Source organism: Myotis nattereri (genome assembly GCF_964212035.1).
Source record: "Myotis nattereri genome assembly, chromosome: 7".
Taxonomy (NCBI): Eukaryota; Metazoa; Chordata; class Mammalia; order Chiroptera; family Vespertilionidae; genus Myotis; species Myotis nattereri.
In genome coordinates, this window is record NC_138082.1 from 61083752 (window position 1) to 61102257 (window position 18506).

An 18506-nucleotide genomic window follows, 5' to 3' on the forward strand; every position below is an offset into this window, starting at 1 on the left:
TCCTAAGCTCCAAGGGCCCTTCTTTCGCCCGTGTAGCTTGTCTCCTGAGCCCATTTCTTCGATGGCTCACTTCTTCTACCTCTGTGACCTTAAATAAACTTCCCCTTATAGTTTGAAGAAAGAAAAAAATGGAAAAAAACGTTCAGCCACAAACTGGATAGGAGGCAAATGACTCAGAGATAATGAATTTTAAAAAAAAAAAGGAAGGAAGAGAGAGAGGAAGAAAGGAAAGAAGGTAGGAAATAGCCAAGCACAGCCAGAGCTTCAATTCTCTTGACTCAAAATACTAATATGCATACAGTCTGGTGTAAGGACAGACTATTAATTAGCTTCCCTTACTTCAATCCAATGTTCTTATCAATACCTCCACTCCCACTTGATGACTTCGAGCAAAAGTGCCTTAAAAACAACTTCCAAGTTGAAAGGCAGGTGCCAGCTGCTCAGTTCCTGCTCCTGTCCTGCCTCAGAAATTTCATTTCATGTGGACAACCTCTTTCTAAGCTGCAAGATCTTCCCTGGGCCTTTGATCTGGCCCAGGCACCCCGAGGTGATTTACGAAAAAAAAGTATATCATGGTTGATTATCTTACCCCATTAGTCAAATGATATCAGGTTAGTAAACTCATTTCAGCAAAAAAAGGCTATAAACAGCCTTCACTTTTCCCCTCTCAATCCCTGTCCCTTCCACACTGGGGATATTCTGAACAGAAGAAAACACAGGTGAGAGTGAACTTCTGTGGAAATGAAAGAAGACGGAAAGAAAAAAGGCAAACATAAAAAAGGGCAACTTTCAAGCAGTATCTTGAAGCTAAAGACATAAAAAAAGGATGCCCCATTCTGCAGATTTATGTATATAATCATGCAATGAAATAGCATAAATGTTGAGTTCCTGTAGTCAATTTCCATTTTCACCTCTGTGCATGCTATACACATTTTGTTTTATATATTACCAATAGGCAAACAGTTTCAAATTGGGTAATGATAGGTTTTGCAAAGCAGAATTATTTTTGACTCTGATAGCACACATCACGTACTAAGCACCTCACAGATTCACTGTAATTACATGCTGTAAAAGTGAATTAGGCAAATTTCCAATCAGCTGCTCAGGAGCCAGAAGAGATGTGGACAAGAAAAATAGCTCCAGAAAATACCTTCTTCAAGGACGAGATCTAAGTGCAGGTGCCAGTAGCTACTGTTTTATTGTCGACAGGTCAAAGCTTCATTTCCGAATTGCTGTTTTCTCTCTACCCCGCCAAATCTTAAACCTCATTATTCTCAGCTAGAGACACAAGATAAAGGGACTCCCTTTGTTAGTCTCCAGCCTGTGGGCCACATAAGGCCCGTGAAATCATTTGGTCTGGCCCTGCCAAGGCATTAGGGGTGAGTTAATTAAACGTTTGACCAAATATAGCAGGCTAATTTTTAAGTTGATAACTTTGTATAGCTTGCAAATGATGCTATAAATATCCAAATGGCCCTTGGCAGGAAAAGGTTCCCCACAGGCATGGTGAACTGCAGTGGCTAAAAAAATCATGAAAGAGAGAGAGAGAGAGAGAGAGAGAGAGAGAGAGAGAGAGAGAGAGAGAGAGAGATTGAGTAGCATCACCCAGATTCATCATTAGCTACCAAATCTAGGAGACAGTGTCACAAATTGGTTCTCAAAGTATAGCCCACAAACCACTAGAGGTCCCTGAGACCCTCCCAGGGGTCTGTGGAGTTACAAGTGTTTTCATACAAATATTAAGAAAGCAGTTATTTTTGTCACCGTGCTGACATTTGCACTGATGGTACAAAAGAAATGTGGGTGGCCCGGCCAACATGGGTCACTGGTTGAGCATCGAACTATGAGCCTGGAGGTCACAGTTCAATTCCCAGTCAGGGCACATGCCCAGGTTGCAGGCTCGATCCCCAGTGTGCGGCATGTAGGAGACAGCCAATCAATTATTCTCTCCCATTACTGATGTTTCTATCTCTCCTCCCTCTCTCCTCCTCTCTGAAATCAATAAAAATATATATTTTAAAAAAGAAAGAAGTGTGGTGATAGAAAGAAATGGGAGAACATTTAACAGATAAAACCCCCTGCTGCCACTAAAGAATGCACCTACTTATTTTATTCTTCATCCCATGTCCTTGGGAGGATAAAAGTTAGCTTCACTTAAAGCTGCCCGTAGGGAGGCAATAACAATTCTTGATCACATTAAAGCTTCTCTCTTCTATATACATCTTGACTTTTCTGTGTGGCAAAATGGGAAGCTCGCATAAGGCACTTCTGCTGCCTACCCCAGTGCCGCTATTGTCTTGAGGGAAAGCGCTCGGGCAGGTGTTTGAGTTGCAAACCCAACCACCACTTTTTTACATGAAATGTAAAATGACTGACAGACTAAGGCTATTCCGGTTTGGGCACTTGGCAGACATATTCTCAAAAGTGGATGAAGTGAGCCTGTCATGTTGAGGAAACCAACTGATGGTAGTTGTTGTCGATGATAAAATTTGAGCTTTCAAACCAAAAAACGTTAGAAATTTGGAACACTGGTATTCACCACCATGAGCTGGACAGTTCCTCAGTCCTTCAAGAATACTCCGGTGAGACCGGTGACTACTAACAAGTGCAGCTGTTTTTATAGTGCAGAATAAAGCGTGTCAATGTTCAGGTGATCAATGACACAATATTTTCCAAATAACCAATTCATGATGTTAAAAACTTACTAATGGGTAAAGAGATGCATTCAAGTGCAAGACAGTAAATAGACTTTAGTACAACAGAGCACAAAAACTCATAGGTTTAGTTTCAGATTTCACATTGCAGGTAACTTTAAGAAACTGCCATTTCTTGAATTTTGGTGTAATATCAAAGAAGAACATCCACAGTTATCAGAAAAAGTTATTTAAAAACTCTTCCTATGGGGTGGACTAGAAGAGGTCAGTGGGGGTGGGAGTGGGGGAGTAGGGCCCATATGTAATACTTCCAACAATAAAGATAAAAAAATAAAATAAAAGGAAACCCTGCTGCACTGCTGGTGAGAATGCAGATTGGTGCAGCCACTATGGGACACAGTATGGAGGTTCCTCAAAAAAACTAAAAATGGAACTACCTTATGACCCAGAAATTCCACTTATGGGTATAAATCCAAAGAAACCCAAAACATTAATTCAAATAAATATATGTACCCCTATGTTTAATGCAGCATAATTTACAATAGCCAAGATGTGAAAGCAACCCAAGTGCCCATCAGTAGACAGATTAAAAAAAAAAAAAAAAAAAAAGCTGTGGTCTAGATATACAATGGAATATTACTCAGCCACAAAAGAAGAATGAAATCTTATCATTTGCGACTGGATGGATGAACCCAGAGGGTATTACTGGTGAAATAAGTCAGTCAGAGAAAGATTTCACTTATATGTGGAATCCAAAGAACAATATAAGTGGACAAACAAAACAGAAACAGACTCAGGAAACAGATTGATGGTTGCCAGAGGGGAAGGGGGCTGAGAGGTTTGGTGAATAAGGTGAAGGGATTGAAAAGTAGAGATTGGTAGTTACAAAACAGTCACAGGAGTATAAAATACAGCACAGTGACTACAGTCAATAATACTGTAATAGCTACATATGGTGACAGGTGAGTATCTGTGTAAGGCCAGGTTTTCTTCATATACATCAACCAAAGCAACATAGCACAACACACTGAATGCAAGATATGAGAATGCAGCTGCCTTCTACTAACAAACCATTAAAGAGATGTTAAATGTAAATTAGGGCCACTCTTGTCACCAATATATTTTTTTTTTTTTGCTTTGGAAAACAGTTTTTATGAAATATGTTATTTGTGCTATATTATGTTTCTTATTTTGTATTTATATATTTACAGTTATTAAATATTTAATAAATATTAAATTTTATTAAAGAAGCATATTTAAAATGTATCCGTTTAAATTTCCAATATGGAGAACATTTAATAGATAAAACCCACAAAAATAATTTAAGAGAGTAAGGAGTCCTAAAATTAAAAAGAAATTGAGAACTGTTGGCTTTATGACAGGCTTTGGACATATCTAGGTTCGAACCTCAGTGCTTCTAAGTTGTGTGGACTTGAGCAAGATACTTAATAGCTCACTCAGCTTTCTCATCTGTAAAATGAAGGTTCAGAGGTAAAAGGCAACAATAAAAAGATTTTGTAAGAAATAAATAATACATTGAATGTGCCTAATACAATGCTTAATACATGACCAAATGACTATGATCTTGAAAATTTCCAAAAAGCACCATCTAAGAATGAATTAACCATAGGCTAGCTTGATGCACACACACCCCATAGGTGTTTTATACCTCTTAGAACCAGCTCTTTTGGCCTGGCCCAGCCCACATTGCTTCTTCACAAAAAAAGCTGAAAGTTCAGGAGGGAGGATGTCACTGAGCACCTCCTCACTTCCCCCACTTCTTTCTACAAACCTGCCCACTAGGACATTTCTCTCACAACCTCATTCTCTCAACACCCCCAATGAAATCAAATGAACTGAGCATCTTTCAGAATTTCTGTGACTGCACTCAGGATGAGAATTAATTTTCTATCATAATAAGGAGTTTCACTAAAATGAATTACCTGCAAGAAGAGATAGCCTACATCTCAGTTCCATGGAATACAGCCCGTAAATCTATCCAGCTCACCACTACTGCGGCCACTTGAATCTTACCACCCTGACATCCAAAACATCACAACATATGCCTACTCACACTGCCCGGACAACGTGTTCTAATATTTGTGGCTCCTTTCAAGGGTATTGCATGTCATTTCAAGAGCTGGGATAAGTCATAATCCAATTCTTCTCTATTATTATAACTCTTAAGAGTAAGTGAATGCGATTATTTCTAGTCCAATTCTTACTTCAGTTTGGCTCAAAGAAAATTAATTTTCTTTTTCAGAAGATTACTCCATTTATAGAGTTTTAGGTTAACATCAAAACTCAGAACAAACCCTTTGCTTGGCAAAGCTATAGCTTGGAATGTTATCTCAGCAAAGCCCTAGCCTTTAACCTTGAAATGCAAGTATGTGCCAAGAATAATTTTTTTAAGACAATATATTTTAAATGTAATTCTTCCTTTTAATTTCTGGTAAGCAACAATCTCCTAGGTGTCAGGGTCGTTTTAAACAAGGAAGGCAACATTCTCTGCATGGAATTCCTTGGGGACATATTACATAATATTGTTGAATTATTATTAGATACAATATTATTTTCAATATGCATAACAAACAACAGTTATATAGTGAGTAATTACTATGTATTAAACCCTATATTAGATCATTTTTATGTTAGATATTTTGTGAATTATTTCATTTGATCCTTACAATATGCCTATGGAGTTTTATTATCCTCATTTTATAGGTAAGAAGTTAACTTAGATCAGATGGTAAGTAAAGAGAGTTTATATAACTTACCTAAGATCAAGTAACAAATAGCAAAAATCTGAACTAACATATTTCTTTTCATAAGGCAAATAGGCGCCCAATTACCTTTCTATTATGGTACCTTAAAGAGTACAATAAAATCTATGGATCCCTTATTTAGCATCTTGTATTCCAAGAATTCCTCATTGTATTGATTGATTGCTTTCACATTATTGAGTAACTTTTTCAGAAAATTTTCCAGCCAAATGAATTCAAGCTGCTTAGTTTCCATAGTGAAGAGTCAGTTCAGGCTTGGGTTTTCAGGTCAGGCAAGACAGGTCAAAATCCTGGTGTGTGGTTTCATCCGTATAAGGTTATGCCAGTAATCGGTTGCATACAGACAGACAATGCACCTCCATGCATTATTCTGCTGCTAAAGCCAAAGCTTTCAGAGTGCCTCAGATAGGTGATAAACACAAAAAAAACTTCAGCTGGAGAAGATGAAAGAAACGTAAGAATCTTTCAACACCCCCACAGCATCCTAAACAACAAACCATTCCAATTGCTTGCAGATTTGCACTGGCTTCAACCCAACCAGGGCTCTACTATTCAGCCAACTTTGTATTGGAAATGATCATCTTGCTTTGGTATTTGATGGTCAATTTCACATTATTCCAGCAATGCCCGAAGAAATGCTTTTTGACAATTTGTAGAAATCCTGGCTGCAGATCATTCAGTCAAGAAGTGGTGCCAACAGTATAGGGTTGGACCTTACCAAATGGAATCTAGCTCCTGATCCACAAATATTGGAAAGTATGTAAATTTCCTAAGCTTGGATGCCCAACTATATTAACTTACCACCACTTTCACCCCCAATAGACAAGCCTCATTGCTTTGATCCCAGAGTCCTGATTATCCTATTTCCTTTCAGGGAAAGGGCTGCCAGATTAGGCAACATAAGAAAAAGAACACAGCATTTTGAACCAAAGCACCTGGCTCTACAGCTGTAGATTTTGTGGGAGTCACTCACCTTCTCTGGTCCTTAAAACTTCTAATCTGTAAAATGAGGAACTAGGTAATCCTTAATTTCTCTTCCAGTTCTAAATCATGATTCTATGATCCACTGCTCTACAGCCCATTTTCTGGGATGAAGGTGATTTTCAACTTTAGGTTGGTTCAGTTTTTGAATATTTCATTTTTCAAGGAAACAACATGCAGAGTTATCCTTTAAGAAATGAACATTCTAACCCTGCATTTATGCCATTTAAAAAAGCTTATTTTGCCCTAGCCAGTTTGGCTAAGTGGATAGAGCTTTGGACCAGGGACTGAGGGTTCTGGTAAGGGTGCGTACCTCAGTTGTAGGCTTGACCCATGTGCAGGAGGCAACCAATAGATGTGTATGTCTCACATAGATGTTTCTCTCTCTGTCTCTCCCCCTCCCTTCCACTCTCTCTAAAAAAAAAAAAATCAATGGAAAAATATCATTGGGTGAGGATTAACAACAATAACAAAAGCTTATTCTGAAATAACTGTGAAAATTAACCACTTGAATGGCTTACAGCAAACATAGTCTAAAGTAGAAGTAAGCTGTTACTTATGTAATATATTAATTTACAGAATACTCTGTAAAACTATAAAATAATATATATGTAAAAACCTCATTTCCAAAAGACCTGCAAAGAATGCCAAAGGGGAAAATCCTAAAAGATTTTCTTATTGTAAAACTCAAGTATTTAAGGCCTAGAGGGTTAAAAAACTTGCTGGAAACTAAACAAAAATTTTAGGAAGAACTCAGGCTATAAAATAGGATATGCCTTGCAGATAAACCATCTTATTTTAAGGTACTCTAGAATTATGCCATCAGGAATATGTGAGAATGCCATGAAGTTGCACTTGCTTGAGGGAAAGCAACCATGTTGTTGCATGAAAACTCAGAAATGCTTAGCGCCGAGATCCCTCAAACTTTATTTTCTAGAGTGGATTTACACTTCCTGGTCCTAAAAATTTGAGAATTTGAGGTGTAGGAAGAAGAGACGCAGAACCAAGTATCTGTGTACAATGAAGTGTATCAGGTGACATCACTCCAGTTTCTGTCCCCTTCTGGCCAGAAAGGTGGGAAGTGAGGAAAGCAGAGCGGAGCAATTTCAAACAACCAGCTCAGAGAACGCCCATGAAGGTTCGGAGATCTTCCAGAATCTGTCTGCATTACTTGTTGGGGGTTCCTAATTTGCCAAAGAATTATTATACACACAAGAGACCAAACACTTGCTACTACATCCAAGCAAAGAATTTTACCATGGTTATAAATATCCCAAATCAAGGACTGTCTGTCCAGCTCCTACTGATCCTTGTACTGTGAGAAACTCAAGTGCCAACACAGGTTCCACCCACCTAAACCTCTGTCTCCTAGCTTATAATGAACAGTAAGGAAGCTTAACTCTTCAGGTATGACACAGTCACTTTGTAAAGTGTCCAAAAGAGCCTTGGAGCTAAAATATTAAATGGGCACACTTACCCAATATGGTTGGTTCTTAAAGAAATTTCCAGTTCTCTCAGCACTTGTGTGGATTCTTGAACACGCCGTCTGAATTTCTATAATTCAAGAAACACATATTCTCACAAAACATATTTTAGCAACTGCTAAAACTGTAGCTTACTTGTAATAAGTTTAACACGATATGAAAATAGCTCTGCTTCTGAAGTGGGCTTTTCTCGCATTTCTTTTTGCAAAGCACACACATTTTTCTCATCATGAAAATCAGCTGATGCAAAAGGATTGGGAAAAATTACTTATTTTCATGTACTAAGTGGCATTAAGTAAGTATATTATTTTCCCCTACCCCGCAATACAATAGTCACCAATATATTTATGTGTTGGGGTCCCTAAGATCATCCCAGTTTCAATGATTCCATAGGACTCAGCATACAGTTATCCTTATGACTAGGATTTATTAGACCAGGAAGATACCAAGCATAATCAGCAAAGGGAAATGATACCAGGGGTGAAGTCTGGAGGAAACCAGATACAAGCTTCCAAGAGTCTTCTCCCAAAGGAGTCACAAGTGACAGTATTTGTGAAATGCTGTCGACCAGGGAAGCTCATTAGAGACTCTGTGCCCAGGGTTTTCATTGCAGGGTGGGTCACTTGGGCACTCTCTGCTAGCACATACCTAAGTCCAGCCTCCCAGAAGGAAAAGAGGCATTCGGCATAAACCATATTGTTGGCTTAAACAAGTTGGGCACCAGGAGTATTCTGATCAGGGAATGGTGGGAACTCTCCCAAAATTCAAGTTCTCAGTTGACAACCAGAAGCCAAACTTGCAAGCAGGTATTTCTAAGGTAGCAGTCTCAGGCTTGCTATGTTAACTCCTTTCTGCATGACCTAACATTTCCAAAAATAAACATTCATAGTTGTCTCTGCCCACGAGCCCCCATGTGGAAGGTCTCTGTTCTGAAGCACCTCCCTTCTACATTTGGAATGTTCTTCCTCATTCCCATGCCTCTAGAACCCCAACGATCCTTCCAGAACTCCCTCATGTCTTTCTTCTTCAATGAATCCTCCTCTGATAGTAAATGTGCTCACCTCTCTATCCTCTCAACACTATATAACCTCCAAGGATTCATTGGGTTGCACAGCACAGCAGTTCTTTGGAACACCATTTCCTACAGAAGCACTTATTTGCAATGACTAAAGTCTTGGGCCACTCTGGAAGGACATTTGATATGCCACGTTTCTAAGAAGAGTCCTCTGCTTTCCTTCCTGTAGGTCCAAACCACCGTCTTGTTACACTGTTCTCGGGAAAAGGCTTTGAGGATTCTAACTCAGGATATTAGAAAGCCTTGTCTACCGCCATCATTGCAGGGTATATAGGGGCATCCAGCTCCAAAGGCAAAGGTGTGCAAGGAGAGGAAGGAAAGGAGAAAGTGTGGACAGAAGGATGGGGGTGGGGAGAGCCAGGTGGAACCCTGCTCAGTATGGGCGGCTCCTGTCACTCTCTTCTCTTCTGACGGCCCTTTGCTTCTCCAACTGCTTCTCACCAGGGCACCAAGGAAGCAAAGTCTCCCAGATCCCCCTGGTTGCCATTCCTAAAGCACCCCAAAGACTTTGGGTTTTTAGAATGTAGGTATAGTAGGATATGTGAAATAAAAGCATCCTCGATGCAATGAAGAAAGCAAGACACTCCCCTCTTTTATCAAGAAAGGCCTAAGAAATGGCAGCAGCATCTACAGTTTGGAGGGGCATCCGACTGCTTCCTGCAGAGCTCTCCATCACTGAGGGCTGCTGACGAGGGGGTCTACGTATGGCCACGCAGCTGAGGGCACCATTTCCAGGTGTGCTGGCTGCTCCCAAGGGGCCATCCCATGTCAGAGTCGTAAGTCTTGGGCTGCCTACACCTGTGGCCTTCAGAAGACAACGCAGTGCTCCTGGCTATGCATTTGGCACAGTTCTGACTGGTTTCCTGAGGCCTCTGCCGGCCAACTCTGCCTCATGCTTCCTCGGGTCAAGGCCATCTCTTCCAGACATCATCAGCCATAAGGGCACGCAGCGAAGCAAGGAGGACATAATGGAGTATAAAAGAAAACCTGCTGAAGGACTAAGTGGCATATATCAAAACAACACTATCAGATAATGGGAAGGACACTAGCAGATAGCATTTACTCGCCATTTACTATGGTAGGCACTACACTTTGGCCACTACATAATACCTGAGGTGAAACTAAATTGACTTTGCCCTTGTACTGTACTCTTTCGGGAACTGTTTGATTTTTAGCTGACGTCTAGATTACAGAGAGGCTTGGCACCCACTTCACTAAACACATAAACAGTGAGTGCGAACGCTCTGCACGTCTACAAGGGATGCAGAATGCTTTAAAAGAGAAATCGTGTGCCCGTGGGGACCAGCTAAAAGGAGCAGGGTACCAGCACTTGTCGTCTTCACCCCTGACTCGGCCTCTCCCTAAGAATAAGGTACAGCGTGGGGATGGGCCCACGGAGGCAGCTGAGCCCTGGAGTCGGAGGCAACAGATATTACCGTCACAGAGGACCAGACTCCCTTCTTCCGGGTCTGTGGCCTCTCCCAGGCCAGACACGAGCAACCCCTCCCACCTCCAAAGCATGGACGAAGCACTGGCTGGTATGAAATGAGGAGGCTGGTTTGGAGAGTTCTGATCCCAGAGATATCTAATTTAGGCTCGTCCTTTCCTGCCCTGGAGGGTTTAAAACTATTTAGAAGAAAATCTAAGTAGAATATATTTCAGAATTTTTTTCAGAAGACAGCACACGGAGTACCTTGTGTTCCAGAAGAACAAAAGCTTAATGAACGAAGTACCCGAGGACTCCGAACGCAGTTAAGGGAAGACGGCTGGGCCTAGACTATCCGGCCCTGACTTGAAATCTTTTTGTTTCCCCTCCCATATTACAACTGAGAACTTTAAACACATTTTAACTGAAAGCCATGCCTTATTCCAAACAAAATCTCCTTTTCTCCAGGCTGTAAGCATGACAATTACGTTGAGTGGAACAGATCTTTTCCTCCTGCCAGCTCCTGACAGAAATCGGAGCAGCAGAGATGGTGGATCCAACATCCATTTTATTTTTTTTCTGCCCCCAATGACTGATGGTGAAAGATGAGGCACAGACCAAACAAGGCCATTCAGGTGGACACACAGGGCCCGGGGCAGAGACTGAGGTCAGCCAAACAGACATCGATTGTCTTGGGCCTCTTTATCATTATTTGTGAGGGAGTAAAACACATTCTGAGCAGCTTAGTAGTTATTTTTGTGTGTGTGTCTTATATTCTTTGCCTCAACCCAGAAGCAATTGTTCCAAAGGAGAGCTCGAACATGCCAGGAGGAACCCCCTCTCCCTTCCCAGCACCTTCCTCCCTGTGGGGCTTGGGGCTGGAGTCTAAGAAGCTCTCTGGGAGTTCACGTATTTTCTCCTTTCTTTTCAGAATCTGACAAGTGTTTCAATAATTGTTTGAGGATGGGACATACTCTGTGTGAGGGAAGCTCTTAGTCTTGAGGACAGACATCGGCATTTCTGCAATGCTCAGCTCGGCGTGAGTGTGCCTAACGCCTGAGCATCCAGCCTGAAGGTGTGTAAGCCTGGGGATACCTGGAAATGTTTCTAAAGGAGAAGCTTGCTGCCCCTGTGCAAAGAAATGCCCCAGGAAACCACCTGGGGCCTTCTGCTTGTGTTCTGTGCATATGGGTGTGCCTTCACTTAGCCCCCTCTAATCTGATGGCTGAGGCTGCTCTGTCCTTGGGGGAGGAGACAAACAAGAATGAAACAAAGAATTAAGCAGCTGTCTCATTGAGGGGGCCTGACAGAAGCTCTTTAGAAAAACAAACATGTGTGTGCCATATTTGGGGCGGGGGGGGGGGGAAGGGGGGGAAGCTATGAGACTTTGACAGGTACATTCTCAGAAGACGAGGCTGTGTCACTGAAGTCCATATGGCGTCTAGCCGACAGCACAGGTCTACATCCATTTCATCATCATGTCGAGATGTGATTTCCGCTTGCCTGCATGTTAACCATGAACTTCCAAGAGGAAATAATAGCTGTTTTCCTTTGCTTAGCTTTTTTTTTTTTTTTTTTTTAAAGGGGTGGTGGGGTGGGGGTGGGGGGTGAGTGAAAGCAAAAAAATAAAGAAAAAGGACGTTTTTTATTTTTTAAAAATACAACAGCCAAGAGCCCTGGAAACAGTGGCTAACTGGGAAAAGTGTGCCTTTCTTCTCTCATGGGTCACACGCAGAAACAACAGAGGGGATTCAGCTCCAGATATTTTCCTTGCAGTCTTGAAAGCAGGAGTTGCAGTAGGTCAACCGGAAAACAAGCGCTCGCTGCAGAAGAGCCCTTTACCCATCTTAGCAGGGACAGCTCTGCCCCGAGACATCCCAGGCCCGCCCCAGGCCTGCAGGGCTGTGCCAGGCTGCATGCCTGACCACGAGGCATCAGTGTAAACCAATTGTGTGGCTGCACAAAGCAGGGCTTGTTTGTAAAAGGGGAGCGTCTGTCGAGAATGGAGTCAGCTTATTCTCTCCTCACCTTCTTGGGGCCAGGGGCAGGGCTGGGGCGGGGAAGCTGCTAAAAGCATCAACACAGGATGTGAGAGCACAGCTGGGATGACAAAGCCCAGTGATTTTTCAAGGTCTCTGGACATGCACCCAGACATGAAAGACAAGTCGGCCGCTGCGGGGCCTGCTTTCCTGGGGCCCCCACACCACTGCACTGCACTTGCCGCCTGTGTAATCGCACACGGCAGTGCCTTAATGGCCATCAGAGGGAAGGGCCTCTCTCCTCAGGAAAGCACTCTTAAACACACCCTCAAGTGAGAAGGACAGCTTCTCCCTTTGTCTTCTCATGTTCGTCTCTAGACTGTTTTCCTGGAGGCCCTGGCTCGGGCTACAGTGCAGAGGAAGGAAGGTCTCCCCAGTGCAGAGGACTCTGCTTGCTCATGGGGAAGCGGTAACAAAGAGTGGAAATAAATCCCTCTTACCTTCCTGGTTACAGCTGGATCCAGATAGCCTTTGAGCTTTTGAATGTATGTGTGGGGAGGATTCTTCACCTGGAACCGTTCCTGCAGGAAGCACAAAAATAAAGTAAAAATATCGCATGTATGAAGGCATGACAACCAGCCATATTCCAACAGATTCAGATGCTGATCCAAGGCTGAAAGGCATCCACAGAACGGACGTGGCCCTGCAAATCATCACTATATTCTAATGATGTTGTCCTCTCTGCAAAGGAGAAAACGGAAGCTCAGAGCAATTCGGCCCTTCCCGAAGGTAACACAGGTGTCAGTAGTACAAATGGATCTGAAGCCACACTACCCTCCTCTAGTCTCTCCTGCTTTCTCTACAGCTCTCATTCCAGGAATAATGTTTTGCCCAACCTGTAACCACATCCTCTTCTCGCAGGTCCTCAGTCTACTGCATATTCTTTTGAAATCTTTAATGTTAGCAAATCTTCTTTTGAATATTAATTCTTTGGGGAAAAAACAAAAATTTGACTCAAACTCGATAAAACTTCTGTTTCAAAAACGAGTAAAGAGTCTATTGCTAAGAGGCTGGAGTGAGAGTGTATTTGCGTGTATGTATACCCATGGGTGTGATCGCTAATGGGCTCCCAAGGCAGCCCAAACTAGAAGACCCAAAAATAGTTTAAGCAAAACCACAATCATTGAAATAAGCATATTTTACTAGTATATATACACGCTATTTTAATATAGACCTGATGTGGGGCCCAGGAATCTGCATTCTAACAAGTTTTATGCTGATGCTGTGGATGGAGGGACTACACTTCGAGGAACTCATGCCCATGCGTATTGGATTTTATAGACTATAAAGTCCAAAGCAGCACAATAAGCAGTAGTAATAAACTGGGTAGAACCCAAATGCCCACAAACTAAAAAGTGGATGGATAAATACCTATACTATGTTCATTCAACCGACTATCACAATGAAAATGAATAAACTACCCAGCATGCACTGCATGCTCCTACACAGATGGGTCCTGTAAAGCTGATGTTAAGACAAAAAGAACACGTGATTTCATTTACTACAGATTTACACAAAACAGGCAAAATTAAACAATCTTTAATGGTTTTATTTATGTGCATGTGCGTGTGTGTGTGCGTGTGTGTGTGTGTGTTTAAGAGAAAGAGAGGGAGGGAGAGAGAGAGGGAGGGAAGGAGGGAGAGAGAGGTAGATGACTAGCTGGAGGACTGAGGTGGGGGAAGGGAAATATGAAGTATTCCTTGAGAGGTTAGCAATGTTCTACTTCCTGACCGAAGCAGTACATGGGTGCTTGGCTTCATCCTACTTGTTATGCTGTTCTTGGGTTTCACAACCTCTTCTGTACATATGCTATACTTGACACACACACAAAAAAGTTTAAATAGTGTATCAGCTCTAAACCGGAAAAAAAACAAAGATTCATCATGAAAGCAGGACAATTCTTATCAGATTCTACCCTACCTATACCCCAAAAGATGTTTTTCCTAGTAATTATTTTAAACCTGATTATTGTTTACACCTCAATGGAATGTCTTAGTATTTTCCAACACTGACACTGGCCAGGATGTTTAAGCATTTGTATAACCCATGAGAATTCTATTTCTCCAACACAGGGATACTCTTCCCAGTCCACTCAAGTCTTGCTCTCTTAAGATTCAGAAATGCTAAAGATCATCTTACTATTACCAAAAAGGTAATCTTACTAGTGTAAGTATATACTTTTAATTATGCTTTAAAATAGAAGGAAGTAGCTTATAGCGAGACATCTATCAATATTTCCCCTCTACTTAAAAAATGATCAGGGTGAATGTTATAGTATATCAACTATATTGCAACAAAGCTGTTAACATAAAAAGACCAGCATAGTGTTCCTAATTGTTCCCCCAAATTTTCTACCGGGAGAAACATCTTGAGTGTCATCATGGGTCTGTATAGTCCTTTTTATTAATTTAAAACCACCATCACTTAGGTAATGAATCAAAGGGAATCCAACCGCCCTGGGTTTTCAGCAGCAGCCCAGCTGAAGGCTAAAAAAATCACAAAAAGCTCTGATCTGAAAAGTTGACTGACAGCTAACTAGTTACTATTTCCAACCTTGCATGTAACCACAGCTGATGCCAGAGATATAGTAGGATATAATAAAACTTATGCTTTTTAACAATCCAATCATTCAAATTGTTAAAAATCCTATGACAATGCAAAGCTGTGCTCCCTTCTGCTATAGCAACCAATTACTTCCAAATAGAAGGCTCCTAACATAACCTCAAGGAATTCTAACTCTGGCTAATACAGTATCTGCTTGAGGACATGAAATATGAATCTGTGGACAATTGCTGACAGATTTCTAATTTATGTTCTTTTAGGCAAAGTCCCTATACCAGAACAGCCATATGTATTCCTTTAAAAGTAAAATCTGGTTGCCCTGGCCAAGTGGCTCAGCCGGTTGGAGCATCATCCCATATGCCAAAAGGTTGTGGGTTTGATTCCTCATCAGGGCACATACCCAGGTTTCGGGTTCAATCCCCAGTTGGGCGTGTATGGAAGGCAACCAATGGATGGTTCTCTTTCATATCTCTCTCTTGCTCTCTCTTTCGCTCTCACTCTCTCTCCATATACTCAGGTGAGGATTAAAAATAAATAAATAAGGTTGAGTAGCACATAAAACATTGACATTCACTCAGTTAGTGAATCTCATTTTTGATAGTCAGTAAGGGCATCTTTCTCCACTTCCTGTTTAAGATTGGGGTGACCCAGAAAGGCTTTCTCAAATCCAGGGGCAAGCAAAGATAGGTTTACAGCTGTGAGTAGGTGAAACTGTTTACTCTTGTATTATTACTTATTAATTATTGTATTTATTGGTATTATAACTATAAGCCTACTTTTGCCCACCCCTGTATACACTTTTATTGGTCCTGCAAATATTTTCTTACTAGAGGCCCAGTGCACAAAAATTTGTGCACTTGGGGGGGGGGGGGGCGGGTATCCCTCAGCCCAGCCTGTGCCCTCTGGCAGCCCAGGAACCCTTGGGGGATGTCCACTTGCCAGCAGGGACCAGGCCTAAGCTGCAGTCGGACATCCTTAGCACTGCTGAGGAGGCAGGAGACGTTCCCACCATCACTGCTGTGCTGGCAGCCTGGCTTGTCGCTGAGCAGAGCTCCCCCTGTGGGAGCACACTGACCACCGGGGGCAGCTCCTGCATTGAGTGTCTGCCCCCTGGTGATCAGTGTGTGTCATAGTGACCAGTCATTCCCAGTCATTCTGCTGTTAGGGTCAATTTGCATATTACCCTTTTATTATATGCCTAGTGCATGGGTGGGGGCTGGCTGGTTTGCACTGAAGGGTGTCCCAGACCAGGGTAGGGGTCCCATTGGGGTGCCTGGCCAGCCTGGGTGAGAGGCTGAGGGCCGTTTTCAGGTTGGCCACACCCCCTTCAGGGAGGGAGGTCCTGCTGGGGTGCCTGGCCAGCCTGGGTGAGTGGCTGATGACTGTTTTCAGGCTGGCCACAGCCCCTTCAGGGTGGGGGTCACCCCTGGGGTGTCTGGCCAGCCTGGGTGAGGGGCTGATGGGTGTTTGCAGGCTGGCCCTGGCCCCCAGCCACCCAAGTTCCCAGTGGAGGCTGGCTGGAAGCAGGTATCTGGGATTTATTTATCTTCTATAATTGAAACTTTGTTGCCTTTAGCGGAGGCCACAGCTGGCCAGGGCAGGCAGGAAGCTTGGCTTCCTCCATTGCTGGGGCAACCAAGCCTCCTGCTTGCTCCAGCTCCGTGGTTGCCGGCCGCCATCTTGGTTGGGTTAATTTGCATATAGTCGCTCTGATTGGCTGGTGGGCATGGCTTGTGAGTATAGCGAAGTTATGGTCAATTTGCATGTTTCTCTTTTATTAGATTAGATCATTATTCCCCTGAAACTATGGACAAGGTCTACATTTAATACACTCATACTTTTTTCAACTGTGTTTATTAGCATTTGCTGTTGTGTTTTAGGCACATTTTTCACTTGTTTGAGAAACTTATTTATTTCCAAGAAAGATAAGATAAAGAAGCCTGAAGTCTTAAAATACAGTAGGTCTATATCACAGTTACTTCTTGAAAACTCGGCCTGCATCCAGGGTTTCAAATAAAACTGTACGGCAGAAGAATACAAAGCCCCAATCATTGTCCTGAAACTTAAGGTTGTTTCTATAATCTCAAAAGGAACTACAGTTTGAGCTATAAATCCAGCATCTGCCCCACCAAATCTTTCCGTCTCTTCAGTGTAGCCATTTGAACAAAAGTTAAATTTGGGGGGAATACACTGGAGAATGTCAGCACCTTGCCAACACACATTTTTTATTTGGAAGGGCTTTGTATAGATTAGTGACATCATACTTACTTAAATTAATGTTTTTTCTCTAAATATTAGAATTTTAGATTTTTGAATTGAAACCCCAAATTGCCTTGGATGGCAGTTTTCCATCACACTCACTTCCAAATGCTTCATCACCCACATGCTATTTCAATAACTATTTACCTACTTGTTCAACATCATTAATATGGGTAGCTTAATTAAATTAAGTCCCCAACCTGAGTTACATTATATAGAAATATTATTCTTAGGGATAGAGAACTTATTTAATTATGGTGATTTGTTAATAGGGATCTTTTAGCATCTGAAAGAGCTTTAAAATACAAGTTTCTAATTTTCCAGGTAGGTACCCAGAAGTGGGGTTGTTGGGTCATATGGTAACTCTATTCATAATTTTTTGAGGAGCCTCCATACTGTTTTCCATAGTGGTTGTACCAGTTTACATTCCCACCAGCACTGAATGAGGGTTCCTTTTTCTCCACAACCTCTCCAACACTTGCTATTGTTGATAATAGCCATTCTAACAGGCATGGGGTGGTATCTCACTGTAGTTTTGATTTGCATTTCCCTAATAGCTAGGGAAGTTGAGCATCTTTTCATATATCTGTTAGCTATTTGTATGTCTCTTTTGCAAAGAATATATGCACCCTTATGTTCATTGCAGCACTATTCATGGTAGCGAAGACATGGAAGCAACCCAAGTGTCATTCACTAGCAGACTGTATAAAGAAGATGCAGTGCATATATACAATGGAATACTGCTCAGCCACAAGAAAAGATTAGATACTGCCATTTGCAACAACCTGGGTGATCTTGAGAATATCATGCTAAGCAAAATGTCAGAAAAAGAACCTTATTATATCAATCATATGTGGGATATAAACTGAAAGCAACAAATGAACAAACAGGAAAAACACCAGACAATAGTATGGTGGTCACCAGATGGAAGGGTGGGTAGTAAAGGATAAAGGGGGTCAATCAAATATATGGTGACAGACGATATAACTTTGGGTAGAGGACAGATAATGTAATATACAGATTATATATCATAGAACTGTACAATCAAAACCTATATCATCTTATTAACCATGTCACCCCAATAAATATAATTTAAAAATATATCAAAATTAAAAAATAAAATACAAATTTCTTTCAAAATGTCAATATAGCATCACCACCATCCTGACCTCTTGCCACTAATCTCCATGTGTAATCAAACTTTATTCAAAAAATGTTCCTGGATAAGAAAAAAAAAATTGCT

The 18506-nt window shown here is 41.7% G+C and overlaps 1 protein-coding gene across 1 annotated transcript in view; it reads right to left on the bottom strand.

Moving 5' to 3' along the window:
* The window catches only part of FMNL2 (formin like 2), a 323355-nt gene that overhangs the window by 101473 nt on the left and 203376 nt on the right, over positions 1-18506 (bottom strand). Inside the window, exons 3-4 of the mRNA XM_081095526.1 lie at positions 12883-12963; positions 7896-7972 (exon numbers count right to left, since the gene is read on the bottom strand). Of these exons, the coding sequence (XP_080951652.1) occupies positions 7896-7972; positions 12883-12963 (158 nt within the window). The remainder of the gene's footprint in view (positions 1-7895; positions 7973-12882; positions 12964-18506) is intronic.